Source organism: Triturus cristatus, chromosome 3_2, assembly GCF_964204655.1.
Source record: "Triturus cristatus chromosome 3_2, aTriCri1.1, whole genome shotgun sequence".
Classification (NCBI taxonomy): Eukaryota; Metazoa; Chordata; class Amphibia; order Caudata; family Salamandridae; genus Triturus; species Triturus cristatus.
In genome coordinates this window covers 46,635,280-46,659,229 of record NC_140584.1, presented here as the reverse complement: position 1 = coordinate 46,659,229, position 23,950 = coordinate 46,635,280, and the positions used below count along the sequence as shown (strand labels likewise).

Sequence of the window (23,950 nt, the reverse complement as noted above, 5' to 3'; positions counted from 1 at the left end):
TCAGATGAAGTTTTTTTTTTTAAGATGAACTACATCACAAGGTCTGATTTCAAAGACATCATGTCTGAATTAGATCTTGGCGGACTGGGTTACTCCATCACAATGGTAATGGAGATCCCATCCGCCGAAATATAAATCCCATAGGATATAATGGAATTTATAATTCAACGGATGGGATTTCTGTCATTGTTTTGATGGAGTAATCTGTCTGGCAACATCTTAATCAGGCCCATCATCTACTTGCATATGCTCAAGTATTGAAGATCTAAAAATGCATCTTTCTTGATTGGTTATTACCTGGTAACTGTCATCATAATAACAATCGATTTTCTGATCTAGCCTCAGGGAGAGTCTTTTAAAAATTGCAGATTCACCATGAGCTTAGAACCGTGTTCCCACTCGCTGAAGGATGATGAAAAATACCTGCCTCACGCTAGGTTGATACCAGAGCATTTCCATTAATTCATGATGCAAAGGAGGTCAACAAATAGGTTCAACATTTCATGGGAAAGATTGAGGCAGTGAAACTTCAGAAAATAGGCATTAACTTTTTTACTGTGACATGCCAATGAACAATGAAGACACAATATTTAACCAACTGTGCATCAGACAGTGATGATGGCGTATCTTCTCTTACATGTTAACTGTTCCAGGTATATGCAATGTCCCCGGCACTCATCGAATAAAAGTAAAGTCCATAGGAAATATTATTTTAGTGGAAAAGGCATGCCAGGAATCTCTTAAATAACGGTAAAGACAATGTGCTCTTTATCGGTCGTCTTCAAGAACAGCACTACTTTGAATATTATGAGTTACCACACCTGAGGGGTGCCTCTTACTAATATAAGACTTTCAAACTCTGGTTTGGGAGAGGGATCAACAAAAACATTTCTTAGCAATTTCACAATTATTAACATGGCCAACACCTCTTACTAGTTTCCCCGCAGAATACAGACATATTATAAACCACATTCATTCCATAAAGATAAAACATGAATACATTTTTGTTGAATAGAATAGCATTTTTTCCACATTCCCTCATTGAAATCTGTAAATGGAATGTTCCAAGACCGGCAGACTCCAGCGACAAGAAGTGGGCTGTGCCGGATAACAATGTTCATGGCGATTCGTGACTTGAAGCATTTGGGAAATACTGCAATCTGACTGGCTGTCAGGTTTAAAGAGATTTATATTTCACTCAATTAAGCACTCAAAGTCACAAGTCTTTGTCAAACAGAACATAAGATCATTCCACGCCCAATCTTAGGTTCAATTTATGCCAGGGGAGGCAAATTATAGAACAAAGCAGACATTTGCAAAAATGGTGTCTGTGCCTGCAGTGGTATATAGGTGTGTGTGTATATGTATATATATATATATATATATATATACATATATATATATATATATATATATATATACGCACACACCATGTGTGCACGTATCTATATGTATATAGACATATATGCCTTCATATGTGTATATACATGTATTCATGTGTATATACATATATATATATGTATTGTGAGAAAAAGAGTAAGCTTAATTTACAAACACTGCGTCAAGTAGATCACCTTCTGATTTTAGACATGGTGTACACCAACTATTTTCAACCGCACCGCTGCATCAAACACTGTCACAAAGACCACATGGTGAAACAGCTGGGAGAGTAAAGTTACATAGAGGCAGGATCTATAAAACCATCTGATCATCTCTGAATCTCAGGAAACCCATAACAAACGCTATTCATATATTTGTTGAAAGCATTAAATGTTCATGTTGGAAAATATGATTAATAATATTAATCCCCAGTTCAAAACAGACCCACCCCCTCGCGATACACAAGGTCCTTTGCCGTAGAATGAGTAAATAGTTAAAGAACGTGTTATCTTCTCTCTTTTCTGTCTTTTTATGTCTTCGGTTGTGTCTGGTCTATTTTACAGATGGTGGTGCCGCGTGTACCCCAGGCTTAGGTCTATGCACATTGTTCTGTGTGAGCGTGGACATTGTCTGCAGCAGGTAAGGCAGGCAGATCCCACCGCCTCGGTGCTCTGCTCTCAAAATGGCCTCCTGCGACAGTTTCACTGGTCCGCTGCCTGCTCCAGGGTCCATAGCAGAATGAAACGCGTCAGTCGTGCTATTGAGGCATCAGTGTCGCCCTCGTGTTCCTTCACCATTCCAAATCCCCTTTATAATACTTTTTTTTGTTTATTTTCAAGGTCTTTTTACTTTCTTCTATTTGTACATGTACATTTTTCCTTCTCCTTCCCCTTCAGCTCCGTGGAAATGGCATGAGGTGTCAAAACTGGAGCTTCAGGGGCAGCAGCATCAGAAGAGGCAGAATCAGCGAAGAGTATGCGGGCATCATCTCGGAGGCACTGCTTTTCCCATCATGCACTGCTCCTGGGCCTAAGGAGGTAGCAGAAGAAGAAATGTGAGTTTATATGTCCCACTGTGGCAACAACAACAACTACAGAAGGGCAGATGGAAAGCAAGACGAAGAATAAATAATTGATCATTGATCTAAAGAAGTTCTATATATCAAGTACTGAAATAGATATGACCATTGTCATGAGTCCGGTGCAGAACGAGGATAAGGGACGTATGACATAGAGAGATATGACTTAGAATGAATAAAGCAAGGAGACAGAAAGCCATAATTAGAATCACAATGTTCTTGAAAAGATCATTATGCCGATAAACAAAGTGCGCCCAGCACTGCACTTTGCCTCAACGAAGAGTAATAGAAAAGTGCTATAGTAAGGAGCAGTGCTTCAAATGGGTGGGTAATGTCAGGTGCTGAACAACTGCACTAATTTAATTTTAAAGGAAGGGTACTTGCACAATGCAGCAGGGGGCGCTTCTTATAATGAGAGAGTACAGAAGCAATCTCAGAGGCAATCAGTTACTTTGGGATGATGGGTACCTGCAACTTGTATATTTACATTTCAAATTCTGGTTAGGGCGAATGACAATTTGTGCATGCAAAGTTCTGAGAATTATAAAAACTTAACAATTCACAAAGGCTGCATAGTTTTGCAAACTTAGTTTACGAAAGATTATTTTTGCAAAAACGCGTCTGTAAGAGTATTATTCCTATAGGAGTGAATTGGCTGAGATTTCCGGGCAAAATCTAATTTTGCTGAATTTTTTTCCTTACAATTTAAATTGTACAGCTTTTACTACGGTTATAAAGCATGCACGGGTTTGAAGAAAACAACTTATTTGAGAAGGAAATACACTACAATGTTGCATACCCATTGTTGCAGTGTAGCAATAGACGTGTCCTACCCATGACATTGCGCTGGTGGTGTCTTGTGAGACAATCTCTTTAGGTGCCCTCCCCCATGACCTCCTCCTCGGATTCTCTCACTATCACCTGGCAAGAGTGCCCCTCATCTCTCCATAGCCTCTCTCTCAAATACATTTCATTTGTTTTTAGGCGCTGGTAAAGACTCATCTATCCACATAAAATACAGATTTGTTCTTTGCAGCAGGCATATTAACCCTCAGTGCTACTTTATGGGAGTCAAAACTGGGACTAGACAAAACTCTGATCTCTCTCTAGCAGGAACATTAATCACAAGAGTTATCTTGACATTTTTACTGCTGCCTGAAAGCTGGAGCACAAGGAACACTGTGGCAGGTGCTTGTAAATGGTAAGTTACTGCTAAACACAGCGACCCCCCCACCTCCGAGGTGAGAGCCCCCCAGGTCAGCACCCAGTGCGGCCACACAGGTCGTACTGCACTAAGCCGGCCGTGCACAAAGGTAAAGAGCGGCATCAGCGAGTAAGGTGCCTCAAAATACTATGCAGGGATGCAGATTAGGGTAAGCTATCTATTTTTGAGATAGTATTATCACATAATCACATGGTTTATCACATGGCGCCAAAAGGTCTAAAAGTACTCTCTTCCTTAAAAAGAGCACTTTGGACCATACGCACTGTATTGAACTCGGCTCCCTTATCAGGCTTCTCCGGACACAGAAGGCATGTTCCATCACTACAGCATCCCAAGTAGTATCACTGGTCCATTCTGCTCTGTGAGCCGAGTCAGTGATTACTTATGAATTCCCAGTAACAGGTTATAAGTGCGGGTAAGTCCTGGGCGTGGAAGACAGCAATGACTACTTTTTCAATTTGTTGGCTAAAGGAAAGAATGACGTCGCTACTCGTTCCTTTCTGACACTCAATCAATCAATCAGGGATTTGTATATCGCGGCTACTCACCTGTGAGGGTCTCATGGCGGGGATGGAATTACACGTACATGCCCTGTATTTAATTAGGGGTAGTAGGCCCTACATGCTAGGCTCCTCGAGCACCAATGAGCTTCAACAAGGTTAGGCATCTGCGATTCATGGGACAACAAGTGTCAAACCACAAGTATGGTTTATTCTGAATAAAATAAAGACCACTGTGGTTCAGTGATGGCTTTGTTGAAGGAGCATCACCCCACACCTTCATGCAGTCTTGTTCATGTCCAGGATTGGTGCTTTACCGGTTTTTCAGTTCAACAACTTGACCCTTATAATCAACTCATTTTGGTATCAAAGCTCAGGTCTTGTGAAATAAATTGAAGGATTAGCAATATAACATATATTTTGGTCTTGCCTCCTCGAAAACTGAACAAAGGAATGTGAACATACTGGGCAATTAGTGTAGGAGACGGATATATTTATTTCATTATTAAACAAGAAAAAACACAGCATAGTTTATGTTTATGTTTATGTGTTTCAAAAGCGCTCGAATGCCGAGGCGTCTTGGCGCTGAGGTGTAGTGGCAGGGAACATAAGGAAATCACTCATATGGTTTCAAAGAGGCGAGTTTTTAGTTCTTTCCTAAAAACCTGGAGGCCTGAGGCAAGTTATTCCACAGCCTGGCGGCACAATATGTGATCGTCTGACCGCCCCCCCTCCCCCCCCCCCCCAGCGTGCTCTTCTGATTTTTGGGACTCTGACCAGACCCTGCATAGCTGATCTAAGGGGGCGTTCAGGGACACAGAGCACAAAAAAATTCTCTAGGTCCTCTGTAGCGCCACCATAAATTGCCTTGTGCACATAAGTAAGCGCCTTAAATTCTACACGTGGTTTTATGGGAAGCCAATGAAGAGATCGTATCCCTGCTGAAGTTGATTGTCCTCTATAGACCCAGCAACAGCCTAGCTGCTGTGTTCTGCAATGATTGCAGCTTCAACAGTTGACACTTATCGGTCCCTAAGAATAAGGCATTGGAGTAGTCCAACTTAGAGAGAAACAGGGCCACCATCACTGTTTTTTGGAGTTCTGATGGTGTGAAAGGAAAAACCTTTCTCAAAGTTTTCAAGAGAAAAAAACAAGAAGACACAAGACTGTTCACTTGGGTACCCAGATTTCTAACCTTCTCTACTGGGGACGGACATAATCCAGCCTCTAGTGGCCACCATGATTTATATAGTTAGGTAAACTAAAACACTACTGCCAGTAGAAAGCCACGAATCGACTGTCAATGTTGCAGTTAAAGCAGCTGTTGACTACCATGTCAGTTCTTTCTATCAATGTCATCTTGAAAAAGCGATTCCTTGTGTAAATGGTTTTCAAGAAGAAGGAAATTCGCATTAAGACTTAATATCGAGACCTAGGTTCTTACAACTGCGTCACAAGCTTTTTTTTGGCTGTATATATGCCGGTCCCTCTGTGAGTCATGTTTAAAGACCAACCTCTACGAAATTGTCCCTAAATAAGAGCAGTGGCTAAAAGGAAAATAATGCCTTGCCCAGGCAAAGCGATATTTTTTAATTATTAAGTCAATATTTATTGAAATTATGTTACGCCATTCTGAAGATCTTTATATCAGTGGTGTTCAAGGTTACCCATGAGGGCCATATTCAACCTAGCTTTTTAGTTAGGCAAAATTACTTTCAAATTGATGCATTAATTTCAATATGATTCATATGTGGTCCGGCCCTCTTGGGCCCATGCTAAACACTAGGATGCTTCTTTATAAGCCCCTTGCACCACCGGTGCTTCACTTTTTGGGACGATCCGGGGCCAGGAGACTGCTCCATATTTAGCAGACAGCACTAAGCCACTTTTTTTGGCTTAATGCTGCCTTGTAAATATAGTTCCCTTTAACACAGATTCTGCTTTATAGAGGCATGAAATGGGTGTTGCTGGACATGTTCCCAGCAACATCCATGGCTTTTTGACACTTCCCTTGATTTACAGGAAATTGCAGCTCTGAGGCAGCGCCAAAACCTTACGCCCCCCCCCCCCCACTAGGGGAGGCGTAAGGGAGGCACAACAAGGAGAAATATATTTGGCACTTATTTATGAAGGGCTTACACTGCCATTCCGTCACATTTTGTGACGCTGCAGCGGCATAAAAAATGGACTGCAATGCGCCATATTTATAAAGTGATGCATTTAGGCAGATGCGTCACTTTGCATACCCCTGCACTACATTATACCTATGTCAGGTATAATGTATGCAGGGTGGGCATTCCCCCTTAAAGAATGCTCGTAGAAAGGGCGAAGTGAAATCTATGAGATTTCACTGCCCCACTTCTGGCAGTTCACAGCACCAAATCTTTACACCTGCTTCACAGTAGGCATAAGGATTGATGCAGGCCCTTTTATATGGGACTTGCCCATGTGAAATGACACATTGCTGGAGTTGAACCTGTTTTGCGGCACACTCCAGCAATGCGCCATTACTGCACCACCAGATACATCAGGAATTCCTGATGTATCTGGTCAATCCTTGCGAGACGGAGCGCCGTACTGTAAATACGGCGCATCCAAGGTGTTGCAAGGAAGGCGCATTGAAAAGTGTTGCAGCGCAGTTTTCAATCAGCGAAGCAACACTTTTCATAAATTTTGCCCTTTATTTCTCCTAATTTTTCCCTTTTCTATGGAGGGAAAAGCCTCTTGCGATTGTTTTTGTGTAGGAAGGTTTTTCTTTCTGCACAAAAACATTCATCCCCGCAACGCAGGCACCCTTGCACCGTGGTGCAAAGGTGCCTGCGTTGGGGCATGGCAGCCCATTGTGCGCTAGAGCAGGGGAAAAGTACAGGAATGTGCCGTTTCTGATAGATATGGTGCATTTCTGTCCTATCTTTTTCCATGGGTCAATGCAGCAAGAAGACCTGAGGTGCTGCCCTGCAGCAAAAACTCTTAAATGAGGCCCTAGGATTTTCTAATTAGGAACCTATCTGGAGGTTTAGTCCATTCACTTTATAGCCACACCATTGAGAGGCGTATACAGTGGCTCTGCCTACCTCTCCTCATCATTGTCTGCCTGTTACTAACCACCACTCTCTTCCTGTTTGTTTTTTCTCCTAATAATGTCCCCCAGTCACTACCACCTTCCCTGACACCTCCTCTAGTTGCAGATCAGTTGGAAGCAGGAGGGTTTAACTAGCTGCTCTAGTCCTGATTTGTTCTTTGTATTCTGGGACTTTTTGTTCTTGTTTTTTTAAAAAAAAATGAAAATCCTAGAATGCAAAGGCTGGAGCAGCTAGTCACACTTAGACCTTTGAAAATTGGCATGGCTTTCGCAGGTTTTCAAGGCTGGGCAGAATCAGCTTGCTATGTGTGTGATTCTTCCCAGGGCGAGCAGCCTTTTGGAGACCTGATGAGGGACAATCCTACCACGTGAAGCTCCTTTACACCCACTCACCCTTGTTCTCTTTGCTTTCCGCAAACTACACTCTGCTTCCTCTGGTCTACTCCATTTGTGGCACTGTTATCTGCTCTGGGAACACCGGAAGGTTTTACACAGCACAGACACAAATACTTATGGAACAAAGCCCAAAATAAGTGCCATCCATAGGTATCAGATTCAATATGTAAATTAGGTTTGCTTTGGTCTGTCTTTAAGGATTGATGTTTGCACACACAAATTAGGAACACTGGAAAAAGCCCTGAATGTCTTTCTTGTATACTGGCGCTACCCTGGAACTAATTTTGTGTACCCCAGAGGGACAGACCCCCAATTTGAACACATCTGCTCTATTGTAACTATAAACAATGCCATAGTATTCTACCAGTTTAAATGGGGGAGCCACCCATATTTAATAATAAAATTCCAGCATAGGCAAGGCAGATCCACTGCTATTTATAACGCTTGAGTCATTAGCCTGAAACTGACCATCAAGTACTTAGAATCTAAGATTTAGACTCAAGTTAGACCCCGTGATATCAAAGCCATAAGGGCTGTCTGTATCAGGGCGCTTCTGACGGACAATGCAGTACTGTACATTTCATAATATAGGGTTGATACACCCCTGGCAGCCAAAAGACTAAACAGACTGATATTTGAGAGTGATGCTCACAACCAAGAATGAGCTAAAAGGAAATATTATCATTTGTGATATACTGGTTCTCTGATGTTTTTGTCTTTATTTTAACATTCACATAGCTCACCTGGACCTCTTTGGTATGAGGGCGTTTTAATCCAAAATATTTCCAAAAGCAGAGGGCGGCGGGGTTGTACAATGAACAATAATCATGCAGAGGCCAGTGCACACAATAGACAGACTGATGCAAGAGACTACATGCAAAATGTTTGCGAAAGGCGATTTCTGGAAGATGAAATGAGTGAGGTCATTGTCAATGGTCAAAAGCGGCTGGAATGGTTCTTTAATCCAAAACTGAGAACAAGTGTCAACCTTAGGGCTATGCAAACCTCGTGGTTGAGTTCTCAGATTCACTTTAAGGCCGTAATACATATATTATCTGAATAGATCTGCCTTCAGCTGCATCCAGAAGATTGGGAAGAGAGTTCTGAAATAATGGGGCTAAATTTCACATGTAACTTTGGTGAACAAGGAGACGTTGAAACATCAGTTAAAGGAATCATGGACTATGGTTTTAAAATAAAGAGCACACGTTTACCCTAAGGCACTTTCAATACTTCATTTAATGGAAGCTAAGCAGAGAAGATGTGGGAAAGTGTGGAGGCGAGCTGGGGGGTGGAGGGAGGGTTGAACAGGCAGAGATGATTGATTCACTGACCTTTCAGAGGAGTCAGAGCAGCTGTTGTCTCTTCTAAAACACACAAAAACAAGTCGGCATTAGACACAATCACCAGTGGCATATGGATATTTGCAGTGAGAGAAAAGGACATTTCTTGTATTGGTTGACATTTTTTTTATTGCTATGAAATTGTTTCACGGCTGTATTCAAATAAAACTTTGGACAAGACAAGCAGTTTCCACATTCAGTTCAGAAACCCCTTATCAGTAATTCAGGGAATTCTGCTGCGGCACATTGACAGGGCTCTTTTGCATGGTATGAATTTCCTTACTTTTACAGTGAGAGCTCATGCTGGTCTGAAATGTAAATTGACCTTCCAATAAGGATTGATTCAAAACATCCATGAAAAGTACCTGATCCCACAGAAGGCAATTACTGAACGCACTTATCCCCCCTAGGGCCTCAGGTTTCACTCCAACAGATCGATTATATATATTTTTTTATTACAACTAGACATTGTCCTTAGCTGCCAAAGAACAACACAAATATATATTTCCCACGTAGCTTGAGCGGTGTGCTAAGTTCTGTAACATGTTGATTCTGTCACTCCAACACGTTCCCTGTGCATCCACGCTTGGCCATACTGAGCAGTGAAAGCAAAGAACAAGAGTTAAAAAAATACAAACAGCTGTTTCTCACAGAGGGACATCACTTCACTCTAGGATGGCATGTCCAGCAGACGTCCAGAAGGACCAGACCCCTGGCCCAATTGTGTAGATCTCCCAGTGAGACAAAGGTACAAACAATGGGAATACATTGAACTAAGTTCATTGTCAGTGCTGATTTGACATGATCTGCCCCTCCTTAACGTGCCATAGCTCATTACTAGTGCAATAAAGAAAATAAGTGAAAGACAGATGTAAAGGGTTGCATACTCTAGAATAAAAGTAGACACCCTACTTAACTTCCATTTAAAGTAGGAAAAAAGCATAGCCAAAACACACTTTAGGTTGTCTATGAATAATCTCAATTGAGAATCAGGAGTCCAGTGTACCTACACGGATCAACAAATTAGAATGTTCGAATTCAGCTAAGAACCAAGAGACAGCAGAAACATACAGCACTGCTTTCAGCTAACACATCAACCATTCTTCACCTGAAATTACAGTGAAGAGAAATACACACCTAACCATCACATAGGGTGGGAGGCAGAAATGGTTACACCTACCTTGCATCCGCGCATCTTTAAAAACTAAGTTCGTACGGAACGGCACCAATAAAAAGATGATAACATTTACTCGGGCCTACAATTAGAAAATAAAGATCATGGACTAATCTTTCATTCTGAGACTACTCTGTCACCGTAAATGAATGTGTTGGTCACCAGCATGATCGTACAGTGATCAATACTTCAAAGGACCATAATGCTTCAGTAAACCAGCCACAAGTGAGAGCAAAAGGGAAAAAGAAGTCCTGGCTTAACTGGACTTCTCCAATCTAAGTTTCAACAGTATCTCCAAAAAGATCATCAACAGGTGAAATAAATGGAACATCAGGAGTGAAGACTGCATCTAAATTTGCAAAGGGATGCACATTGATTAATTTGAGCTGGTGGTTGGAGGTAGGATCCACTGGTACTCATCTTTCCTCACCAGGCTTTGCACATAACAAGAGAGAAAAAAACAAAAAAGCTGTAATGAAGAGGAGGAGAGCAACTGAAAAACAGTGACAAATAAGCAATGCTGGGATGAAAAAGAACCTGCAAGATTAAAAATAAAGGGGCAGGGAGTGTTTGGTGGTGGATGACAGAGGGACGAAGTGCCACCACACCCTACGCACACCCCTCCACAACGCAGGGATCCGCGACAAAGCACTGGACTGGACCACTTCCTTCTTCACCGGCAGAACCCAGCGTGTCCACCTCTTCCCATTCCGCTCTAAAGATACCAAGATCATCTGCGGCGTACCCAAAGGATTGCCCCTCAGCCCAACACTCTTCAACATCTACATGGCACCGCTCGCCAACATCGCCAGATCGCACGACCTCAACATCGTCTCATACACCGACGACACCCAGCTGATCCACTCCCTCACCAAGGCCCCCACCACCACCAAATCCAACCTCCATGAAGGAATGAAGGCCAGCGCCGAATGGATGACGAACAGCCGCCTGAAACTGAACTCGGACAAGACGGAGGTCCTCATCATCGGATCCACCCCCTCCGCATGGGACGACTCATGGTGGCCGGCCGCACTGGGAGCTGCTCCGACGCCCACTAATCACACACGCAACCTAGGAGTCATCCTGGACTCCGCATTGTCAATGACCCAGCAAGTGAACGCCGTCTCCTCCTCCTGCTTCAACACCCTCTGCATGCTCCGCAAGATCTACAGATGGATCCCCACCAGTACCTGAAGGACAGTCACCCAGGCCCTCGTCAGCAGCACACTGGACTAGGGCAACGCTCTCTATGCAGGAACCTCAGCCAAACTCCAGAAACGACTACAACGCATACAGAACGCCTCTGCACGCCTCATCATCGACATCCACCGCCACAGCCACATCACAGCCCACCTGAAAGACCTGCACTGGCTCCCCGTCAACAAGAGGATCACCTTCAAGCTCCTCACTGACACTCACAGAGCTCTCCACAATACCAGACCAGAATACCTCAACAAACGTCTAACCTTCTACACCCCAAACCGCCAGCTTTGCTCCACCGCCCTCGACACCGTCCCCCGCATCCGCCGAGCGACCGCCGGCGGCAGATTGTTCTCTCACCTCGCCGCGAAGACCTGGAACACCCTCCCCATCCGCCTATGACAGACCCAGGACCGGCTGGCATTCAGGAGACTACTCAAGACCTCGCTGTTCGAGAAGTAGCAGCACCCCCGCCCCCCCAGCGCCTTGAGACCCTCACGGGTAAGTAGTGTGCTCTACAAATGTACTGATTCATTGATTGAATCAGAACTATGGAGTGTTGGTATTCGACATCAATGACATTTGATAGCACCAGTCGCTGGCATTTGAGCAAATGTGTGGACACAGTCACTTTGCTCTACATGCATCAAACAATTTTGCATTCCCAGTGTGAATAAGTAATTTCGCCCATTTACGAATGCAAAATAGCCTTTCAAGAGGTACGAAAGGCTTTGTAGTTGCAGGTTTTGGTAATCGCAAAAATTGCGTTTACCTAAAATTAGCTATTTAAGGAATGCAAAATTGATTTTTGATACATATGGTCCTTATTCTGTTACTAACTAAGCCCTAAAGATGGACATATAGAACCCACTTTGAAAGCAGTTCTTTAGCTTCTGGGGGAGTACTATATTAAACAAAGGTCCATTGCATCATATGCAAGGTTGTATGATGTAGGGGTTGAGAATCTGTCTTTTACCATTGCTACGTACTCACCAGGTTGTTCTGGGTGGCAGCACGTAACCAATCACACAGCCAGGATAAAAGGAGCAAAGTGCAGGCAGTAGGAACCTTGGTATAAAAACTATGGAATGCTCTCAATTCACTCCTGAGTGCTGAGCAAATCCACCAGCGTGTGGAGCTCACGTAAAACTTCAACTGATCGCAGGTATAAAGACATGCAAGACCAGTAACCACAGACCAAGTACACATTTCAGTTACGGGTCACTCTCTAACTGCCCATGGCACATTGCATGGGATTCGCCTTTCCGCTTTCTTTCAATCAATACCAAGAAGATGCAAATCTTCCAACAGTTTCACAGCTGCCTTCAACAAGTTACAACTGCCCAGAAAATACTACTTTAGACCGCTCCACATAATACGCAGATTCCCTCACCAATGTCTACCTTATTGTTTTGGACTCGCTAACACTCTGTAGATTTAGTAGAATGTGTTATATTTACAGTTTACTCAAATTCTAGTTGATTTGTGCAACAATAATAGTAAAGACATTCCTGTTTTCTAGTCAGGAAACGAGGCATGTAAGAAGCTGGGAGAAATTATTTTGCCTATTCATAAGCAGCTTTCTGCAAATTTTTGTTAATGCTGAGGCTAGGTACTGATTTGATCTTTTTATTTCCTCTAATTTGTAAGATCGTTGTGATTTGTATGTTTTGACGGTTGGCTCTTTTGCTTTAGTACATCATAGTGATTTGATTTTTTTAAAATTTGTCAAGGTTTGGTTTTAAAGCGCCTAACAAATGTTAATCAGAGAAACAACATCAGTGTTTTTAACTCTCATCTCTAACAGAATGCTCTAGCAATGTAATTTCTGCATCAATATGCAGAGAGGACATGCAGGCAAGCAATGCTTGCCTAACACAAGAGTACTAAGAAATACATTCTACACATTTCTGCTGTTTTCTGCTTTTTATTTATCTTCCGACAAACATATCAGAGACAAATTATGGATTCCCACAGTATTGTGAAGGTAAATATATATATGGTCAGTACAAATTTACTTTACTCAATGTCACTTTTCTGTGGAAAAAAGCATCGCGAACGGGCGGAACAAGCAATTCCGCATGTTCTCGGAACTTATGCGTGCTCACTGAGATTTTTTACCGTTTCACAAATTTTTGCGTATCGCGACTATGCAAATTCCGCCCACCCCTAATCCTGACAATATGTATGTGCATATCGTCAGGGTACAGAAAGGTACTGATTTCAATTGTACAGGAAGGGGGTTTTGTGCTCCCAACCCCCTTTCTGTTCAAAAAGGCTCCCTTGATCCAGCAAGCTGACGAGCTTTGGAGATGCACCTGTGTGCCCGTAAGTGGTACTGTGACCTGAGAGGAATTAGGCAGCATTTCCAGCAACCCCAGATGATTTTTTTTTTTGCTTTCTACAACTGCTGCTCTCTACTGATGAAGGGCTGAAACCATAAACACATGTCTAGAATTTTACACCACCAACCTGCATCAACTTTGGTGAAATACTCTAGTAAATATTCAAGTAAGCATTTACCATGGACTGCATTTACCATAATGCTAAGGGGTGAACTGTGCTGGGAGATGAAGCAGTATGCTCCCAACCCCCTTCATACTGATTTCAAATGTACTCGAGATAGATGAGCCAGAGAAACCACAATTCAGTTCATCCCACAGTCCTTAAAATCCCACTCTGAGCTTCAAATTCATCATATTAGAGACATATTTTATTCATACGGTTTTTATTTTAATAACAAGTAAAATCAGAGTCCCCCATGCTGCAAAGTAAGTTTCATCAAAAGCAGGCACAAGCTTTGGAGAACGTCACTTTCGTGACAGAATGCAAACCAGTTAAATACAATTATGAAAAAACACTTGATTAAATACTTAAAAGAGAAAACAGCGCCGAGTGAATTATTATCTGATATTAGAGATGTGTTGCACCTGCAAGGGTACATTTCAAATGCACAATAATATCATAAAGTTCTCTACCCTTCTCCAAACCCAATACCTTAATGACACAATTAATTTATTAAAAGATATTACCATGAAGGACTCCTTTCAACATCATACATGCAGGAGTCTCCTGAATAGATGATATACTGCTAGACATTCACATCTTTCTCACATGGAACACCAAGGCAAATGTACAAGACTACATGTATACAGCATGTTCCAAGATGCGGGAACAAGCAACGTAACTTAGCAGAGGCCGCCATTTTGGAAGGACATTGAATTGACATGAGGGGATTGAGGGAAGGCTGGCTTTGCTTGTTTACTGCATTCAGTTAGTAGGGATGCTGCAAACCATGAGCTGTAAAGCATAAGAGGTTATGGGCATCTCACAGTGCAATGGAGATAAAAGCCGCCATGCAAGAGCAAATAAAACTGGAAAAGGAAGAATGAAACAAAAAGTAAGCTGATGAGTTTGCCAGGTGGGTCCACTGGTGCAATGTATGATACAGGAATGAACGGATGGCAATGATGGAGGTCTTTGAAACCATAAGAATCCAAGTTGGTTGGCTTAGAAAATATTATTCTATTTGCTTAGCATCTTGACGAAAACACCTCAAGGCAGACTAAAAATGTGCAGTAGGTTTTATTCGGTGGTTTGGGAGTATTAGAATTTAGGAAAACCGTCTTAACACCAAGGTCCCAAAATCACTTAAAGAGGCAGCATGGGAATGAATCCAGTGATGGACACGTAGATCCCCTATAAACTGAGAATAGATAGGAATTAAGGGTTAGTGTCGAGTGTAACTCTTAGATCTTCCTAGTGACATGCATAAACTTAGGAAAGAGGAGAGAAATCTGAATGGAACAGGAGGGGGGATGGATGGATGGATGGATACATAGATGGAATGATTTCTCAAAGGATTCGTGGATTTACATTGCTTCTCTGCAAAATGAATTGCCACAAGGCACGTTTACTCATAGGAGCTGTACATATAGAACTTAGAATGGGCACATTTTTATCTTTCTTTCTGATGGTAAAAATAGTGATTGTCAATCACTGTACATAATCATGAAAGTGGGGCACTGGAGTGAAAGGCACGTGCCTCATTTGAAGGGGCTGCTAAAAGACAAAAGGGTAACCCAGTAATCCAGGGACCTGGGTGAGACAATCAATAGAAAAAAGAATGGTTCCTAAAGGGAAAGTGTAAGACTCTGCTTCCTCAGTAACCACATGCAATCATAAATAGATTTGTCTAGGTAAGGATCAAATCAATGTTATTCTCTTATTTTAAGAACAGATATGGTTGAAGTTTTCCTTTTCATACATTTCACAGTAATGTGGTGCTCCCAAAAATACAACAGCGTAGTGAAAGTGAAATAGATGTGCAAGTGCTGCACAAAAAAAGTATGTACACAACTGGTGACTGATGTGGATACATTCATTGTTCAATAACACTCTGAACCAGGGTATTATGCTCCGAATCAAATTAAAACACAGTCCACTAGTAACTTGTGAATGTTTCAACCCCATAAAGTTATTTAGTGAGGATCATCATCAGGACAAAGCAAGATTATTGGAAGCACCCAAAGTGCATAGTAATCCCTGCATGGATCGACAGCATAAAATGCCTCAGAAGAGAGCAAATTACTTTCAAAATGACTCAGATGGACTCACAGTAGAGTGAGAACAAACCATCACAGGATTGGTGGGGAAGTGGTTGTCATACTGGCAGGTTTCAAGAAACAAATACGCCTAGGGAACTCACTTTATTGTTGTGAGAACTGTCAGAATCAGCATATGAGAACCATAAATGAACCATTGGCTAAAGTGCTGGTACAGGAGATCCAAATAAATCCCCATGTAAAGACAGAAACCACAATCTAAAGATCGGTGTTCTAAAAATCACAAGAAACCACCATCACGCGATCGGTGTTTAGAGCATCGCACCAGCTGTCAGGACCTCTTGGCTGATCCAAGTATTTTTGGGAGCACCACACTACTGTGAAAAAGCAAAACTTTACCCATACCTGTTTATAGAATAAGTGGATAAAATTGATTTGATCCTTACCAATCTAATGATGGTTGCATATGGCTACATAGGAAGTTGAGACTTACACTTGCACCTTAGGGGCCATTGTCTTTCCAATTCATTTTAAATGGCAGCATGTTTACAGGGTCAGGAGCAGGGTTCAATTTAGTGTGTGCAAAATATTCAGCAGTGTAATGTACTTTACTTCCATGCTATTTTAGACTCTGTATGGGTGGTGCATGGGAGCCTTGGTTATAGCACTGGTGTTGATGAGATGTTAGTGGTGTGACTTCTTGAACAGCAAGATGAATTCCCAGGGTATCCTTGTGGTTGCTTTACACTATCTACTTTACATCTGTTTCCAGTTGGATGAAAACACACCTCATACGTAAGAATCTTGATTAATTAGGTTAATTCGATGACAGCAAGAGTCAGATGAGATACAGAATCAAAGGTTCTTCAGTAGAGACCATAGAATGGATTAAAAGTGAAAATCTGTCTGAGGTAGGGTCAGCGAAAATGGTGTCCACAACCCACAACAACCAGCACACACAATACATTTGAGAGCCTCAATGGCCACGATATTGATCTATAGTACATAATAAAATGAGTCTTAACGAGATGAAAGCGGTGTGTGGAATCCGGAGAATGACAAAGGAATCTGCAGGCATCTTCTGTGACTCAGTGGCAGAGGTAGTGACTCCCACCTTAGTGATGCATTCAAAGGATTTTGATGAACTAAATAAAGGGTGGAGAATCGCTAATATCATGTCAGTCTCACTGATGTGGTCCCACCCTACCCACTCACCAGCCACAGCATGGCAAGCAGCGCCTATAGTTTGAAAAGAGGAGGGTCTATCTCCATGCAGGTCTTCAGTAGAGAAATGACAGGTCAAGAAATAGCAAGTGACAGAGGCAGTCAGAGAACAAGGTAGCGGTCAGCGGGACAACGATTGATGCAACACAGAGCTGTACTGACCTGGAGCCAAGGTTGCACTTGTGGGAACACTTATTTCTACACCAGGTGAGAAACGGTGGTATGGTGATGAGAAAAAAATGGAGAAAAATATATTCATCGTTCACACATTTATGACAACAAATGGAGGAGACAACTCATAAAACAAAGACATGTGGTGCATCATAGGGAAAATAAATTAAAAATAAATCTTTAATGCTGAGGTTTTTTCTTACCATTAGCATTCGTTGCTCCAGTTCTCCCCATCGCTCTTAACACCTAACAATCTAGAGTCGACTGTCAGTGTGCAAAATTGTGGAAGGCCACTTTGCAAATTCTTTTGAAATTTAAATGAAAACATCACAAATGTGCATGAACTAGATCGGATTCACATACTAGTTTTTTTCCTCCAATATATTTTCTGCTAAAACAAACCAAAAAACAAACAAACACAATTGGGGTAATTCTAGCAGAGGCAATAATGAGATACCAGTTCTTGGAACTTGCCAAAATATGATTTTCATCCCTGCACATGACCAGCATATTAACACCGCGCACCCCTTGTTTCGTTGATATGGTGGGCAATGCCCGTGAGATTGTTCAGAAAATAACTGGGCAAATACCTTCCATTCAGAATTTTGAACCTCTCCTATGTGGCCAGCTTGAAAATCTCAAACTGACTATCCCCATGCCCACCCCCCAGTTCACACACTTGTATAAATCCTGTTTGTTCCATTCATGACTAGCTCTCTGGATGCGGTGGTACAGTGGATGGCCTCTTTATTATGGTCTAGCCAAGTGTGAAGTATGTAGAAATGAACACAATGTGATACTTGAATGGAAATTTACCAAAGCAATGGTGTCTGCTGGAGCAACACTGAGTCCCAAACTATAACACACTGCCAGATTTTAGAGCTCTTCGTTGAGTAACATAGTGTGGGGATTGTAGCTGACATAGGTGACATTTAAATGGAGGAAATATGGAAGCCGAATTCTATTCATATCGTTCTCATGGTGGGGTTAAAACTACACATCACTTGAGCTGCAGAATCAGACTAGCCTATCAGGATTCTGAAATATTTGTTTTAAAAAAAGGAATAGTTGCTATTGGTGCAAACCTAGCTATATTGAGAGGTGCTCTTGACATGATGGTGAAACTGTTCATAATCATGTACATACAGGAGGATCCTTATTGCGCATGTCTCATGCAAAATGTATGTATTTTGTGATTGGCAATTGGATCAAAATGTATTCCCATTACACAACCATAACATTTTGCGCAATTTTCTCAAGTAAAATCGTGGCCAGGAGTCAGTTTCTGCTCTAACCCATCTATTCACGGTATCTTAACTGACGTATGCCTTGGTGTTCAATTTTCAGGCGAGATACATGCCCATTCACATAATTTTATTTGTGTGTGTGAAAACTATTTGTTTCATAAACTAAAATTTTAATTTAAACTTCACCCACCAACGTGGATACCAGGAACCAGGAGGATCTTGATTGACGTGTATGTGACGAAATGAATAGAGAACACTTCGAAAACCCTGTCTACTTGAGTACCATTTCCATATTTTTTAGCTTGGCTGTGTCATCATTGGTACAAGCTTAAGCAGATCGGTCGAACTAACCCCACTCAAAAACAGAACTGCTAGGCAAAATGTTCCTCTGTCCCTACATGAGAAACAGCATTAGAAGCATGAACTGCTGCCCAGGCAAAGAGCGCCCTCTGGTGACTTCTGGACATAGCCACTTCACATAACCAATAAGCTTGAAAAGAAATCTTTTGAAGCTGCTAAGCCTTTTGACCAAATTTCTTATCTTGGCATTGGTTGGCGTATTTGCAAATTGCCAGTTGAATTCTGTAAGTGCACAGTCAAACTCAATAACTGATGGTATACTTTACTCAGGCTGGAAAAAGAATAGCCATTGCTGAAGCACCCCAACAGATAACACTAAGGGAGGAAAAGAGGCTGAGAAGGGCCCACGCCTGCATCTCAAAAAATTATAAACCAATAATAGGTCAGTGTCCTTGTACTGGAAGCATCTGGAGGGAAATGTCAGAAGCAAACCAGATGATTCAATTCTTTTTTGTATAAAGAAAACTGTTATGCTTTTATGTATCCTACTAAAGATGGCAATTTCAAGAATTGGATGAGGTGGTATCACTCATGTCATGTGACATGCGCCCTCATAGGCCATCTCGTCCCACCCTGGTAAGATGATACCACTAGGATGGACTCAACCTCAGATTCGGCTACCCCAAGGGAGTTCTTAGATATTGTTATCTTTTTTTTGATAATATGGATCCAGTTGCTAACTAAAAATACCTCAGCGTATACCATAAAAGTATCCTTTTATTACAGTGAAACCCTGGGTATAGATAAAAGGATCCTTGCATATCCCTGGCTTCAACTGACGTTTCTGGCCTTTCCTGAAAGCAGGTCTTGGGCATTCATCAGGATTAGTAACTGACTCCCTAACCCTAACAGGAAGTGAGGGTAATAGGGTCATTAGAGTAGTCCTCTCTGTTTTTACTAATGACCCTTACTTACCACCTCAACGACTGAGTCAAGCAGTGATATAGGCCTGTAGCAATGGGTACCGTCCCCGTCACCCTTTTTAAAAAACGGTACAATAATTGACCTTGCCCAAGACTCTGGGGGTCCAGTCTCCACAGCAGCATTAATAAGAGAGGTCAGAACGGGGACCCAAGTCTCCGCATCCTGTATGTAAAGGTCAGGGGGAATCCCATCCAGGCCCGGAGCCTTGTTCTTAGATAATCCCAATCTGCATTTCTGAACCTCCTCAGAAGAAAAATGTAAGGCAGCATTCCGTTCTAGCCTACCCATTTCCCACTGGGGAGTTATACATTTCCTCAAAATGTCCCAACCAGCTGTCTTCGGTTGGATGAGCCTCTAAAGCATCACCGGTATCTGCTGCGAAAAATGGATTGTTGATGTTTCTCCAGAATTTGGAGCCACTCCTCAGTATGCTGGCATCTATCAGTTCTGTCCAGGCCACCTCCTTTATGATGTTCTTCCGTCAGGTGAGTTCTTGTTTGTACAGGCTATGACTATTCCTAAGGTGGAATCCCTTGGTTTGGCCCTCAAACTCTCTTCAGGGTTCTCAAAGCCCAGGAGCAGCCTGGGTCAACCCACCTTGGCCGCATACCCTGCTGCTGCAGTGCTGGTACCATCAGACGTTCCGAAATGGTATTGGAGATCTCAGAGAAGGCCTCCAGGGTACTAGGTAGGATTTTATGTGGTGATATACAAGTTTCGAGATTGTTCTTACACTGGTGTAAAGAGCATTATAAAAAAAAGTCTGGAATTATCTGGGACCACTTAAGCCTACTACCTTCTCCAATGGCCATATAGGTCCCCCTCACCCCCAACCTGGGAGAATGAGCCAACAGGGAACCACAGATAGTAGCGCACACCGGGTTATGATCGCTAAAGAGGTGTGAGGAAATTACAGATTTCAAAAGAAAAGAAAAGAAGGATGCAGAAACAAAGATAAAATCAATAAAAGACTCACAACCCCTCCCTGTAAAGCTGGGGTTGATCTCCTTTTCCCGGAGGGGCAACTTACACATTGCTAAAGCCAGGTCAAATTCATTTAAAATGGGGTTATGACTTGTTCTCTGTTGGGTATGTTCCTTGTGCATTCCAGTCATGCAGAAGCATCCTAGAGCCTGCACTCCTTCGTCCCTCAGGTCCCCACATAAATGAACGCTAAAATCACCAACTGCCATAACATTTGTGCTTGACACATTGAATCCTTTCAAATTTCATTAAAATGAATCCAATTCATGAATGTTGGTAACCCCTGGGGGCGCTGAGATGGCATTATAAAAATTCAACAGGAGCAATTTACTCGACCCAAGGGAGAATAAAAGAGCTTGCTAAGTGGTAACTTACGTAGGTAAAACCTTAAAGCCACAATGGATCGCTAGGGACACAAAAAAGGATCAATCCCCCATTGATCCCCCCACTCCACTGGGGGTTGCAGGCAGAAAAAAAGTCTTGTAACCATCCAAAAAAAACGCGGTTTGTACTTGGCCATGTCTCCTGGAGACAGATCACATCAAGACCTATAATAAAGTCACACGGACTTCCCTATGTGTCACAAACTCTACCAAACCTGTGCTAGCTTTCCACTGTTATCAGCCTGTCAAGGGAAGGTTGCCAAGTAAGCCATACCACCATTGATAAGGTGTAAGGTTTCGGGACATTTTCTACTCACTGATGGGACAGGAATGTTAATGGGTCAATCCATTTACATCAGGTAGGGGCTGGAGGAGCACATGACTGGGAAGCACAGAGGAAAATTACTTACATAATACGAAAGGTACAGAATGAATGGCAATTCGGAAATGTGTTTATCGCAGGGACTCCAAATCAGGCTGCATGTTCTTTGAGTAGCCTTAAGCCTGTGTGACAGGATTAGGAGTAACTGACTCAAGCAATGGGGCTCAAACAAACAAGACTGCGCCCCAACAATAAAAATAACTGCATTTACCTCCCATCTCCTCACCAGTTACTAGATGTTCATGGCATGATTCGAGAAAAAGACAGTAGCTTAGCTAGAATCCGATCTTTCTTTAGATGCACAGATTAATGCTGTGATCAGATCATCACTTTTTCTTTTATTTCACCTTCACTTAATCATGTAATTCCGTTCTAATGTGATAAATTGGTGCGTAAATACGATGCCTGGCTATACTAATATGCTTTACAGGGACCACAACAGAAATCTGTAAAAACAAATTATAGGTTACTGAGAACACTGCTGCTTGACTTTGGATCAGTTAATAAACCATGGCAGCATGTCACAAATATTCTCAATTACTTGCAAAAAAGTGGTAATATGTTATTGAAACGGTGCTTGGGTACAAAACACACCCACAATAAACGTGTAACAGAATAGTGAACAATGTGGAGAGTCCTATTTTTGGATTGGTGGAGTTTCATCATAAGAAGGTCCCTGGCTGAATCAAGTGACCAATTAGGGACAGAGACTCACAGGTTTGGGAAACAACAGTATGGAAATCTCTTCGTAGAAATCGAAGCGATCTCTAATCTGTATTCTGAAAGTCATCTCAAGTCTCACCTCTTGAAATCCATTCTCTTTGTTTCCTTGGAGAATGTATTTCATTAATTTAATCCCAAACAGTGTCATTCATTTTATCTTTATATTTATTTATTTAGAGAGTTTTATGAGGCGCAAACAAGACCGCACGGTATCAGAGTGCTGTACTTAGAGAAACTCTTTCCCATTACAACACAGATAACAACCCTTAAGCTATAGCCAAAGGAAAAATTAACTATGCACTGTTCGATACCACCGTGGGTGAGCAGGGGACAACTCGCGTACCAATAGCGGTCTTTATGTAGTGCGAGTGCTTCCTCCATCCAAACCTTCTAAAGTCTCTGGTGTCTGAGAAACTGCAGTCGTAGGTCTTCTTTTGTAAAAATTTTGAAGGTTTTATCAGAAGGGAGCTAGTTCTCCCAAGGGAGTGTTTGCCTCCTGGTATTGTGATCTTCTGTGCCAGGTGTAAGCGTGTCTTATGGTGTAGATCTTTTTGGGTCAAGCAGGCTATCTTCAGATAATATTATATATATATCATTATTATAATAAAAATGTTTGTACCATTATAATATTAATAATAGCAATTGTATTATATTACATCATATGTTATATTATATTATATGATTTGATTGGCCCTAACTTCTCTAAAATCTGCACAAATGTTTTGCTGTTTTCTTTGCTGTGTGGGCTGAGCGTTTGAGACTACAGCCAAGCTCAGCCCGGAATCTGCGCACAGGTAACCTGTTGCAGAAGGGACCCTTTAGGTATTGAAGTCAAGCTGGTGTAGGCCTTATGATGTAAGTGGGCATTCATAGTGTTAGTCTGTAGTGCTAACTGAAAAGGTTGTGTGCTCACTGCATTTTACTTTATTAGCGAAATCTGTGCCATTGCTGTTTGTCATACGTAGGCCTAGGGATAACGGCTAGGTATCAATCTTATGATAAGCATGTACACCAAGTGCGAATCCACTCTCACATTTACGATAACTGTACTCCGAATGGCACTTTAAGAATTATGATATTTCCCTGCCTCAGCCATAATCATATTCCAGGAATTTGTCTCCTCTAATAGACCAAGTTCATTACTGCTGACCTGCAGGAGGATCAAAGGCCTCCTCACAAAATAGAGCCATTTAGTAGATCTTGGCATGGTTCCTTTGAAAAGAAGGTATGTGGAGTTAATCTGCATGTATTAATTATCTACCCAAACTGTACCTGGCCTGGGAAAGCCTGCAGAAAGAAAAGGGGAAGGTCAGACCTCTGGAGTGTTCCTCTTTAAAGTTTTGATTGGAAGGGATCAGGCAGCTGTTCCATTCGTGGGTGATCTGAGGCTTGAAGCTGCCATGTTTCAATATCCAAAAATGTTGTGCAGGAAGGTGGGGGTATGCGTTAAGTGATGACGTGGCACTCCAGGATTGTGCGGGGTGCCTACCTTCTGGAACTTCCCACCCACTCTTATAAACCCCTGCACTAGGGAGAGACACTTGATAATACAATGAATCTGGGGCTGAGATGCCAGAATAATGGCCAGCTGGAAGGAAGACCACCACTA

The 23,950-nt window shown here is 42.2% G+C and overlaps 1 protein-coding gene across 1 annotated transcript in view; it reads right to left on the bottom strand.

Annotated features, from left to right (window-relative positions):
- Window positions 1–537: 537 nt before the first annotated feature.
- Window positions 538–23,950, bottom strand: part of LOC146856778 (protein CEPU-1-like) — a 927,479-nt gene continuing 904,066 nt past the window's right edge. Inside the window, exons 8-10 of the mRNA XM_085647227.1 lie at window positions 17,330–17,365; window positions 8,996–9,028; window positions 538–2,409 (exon numbers count right to left, since the gene is read on the bottom strand). Of these exons, the coding sequence (XP_085503353.1) occupies window positions 2,300–2,409; window positions 8,996–9,028; window positions 17,330–17,365 (179 nt within the window). The 3' untranslated portion in view covers window positions 538–2,299. The remainder of the gene's footprint in view (window positions 2,410–8,995; window positions 9,029–17,329; window positions 17,366–23,950) is intronic.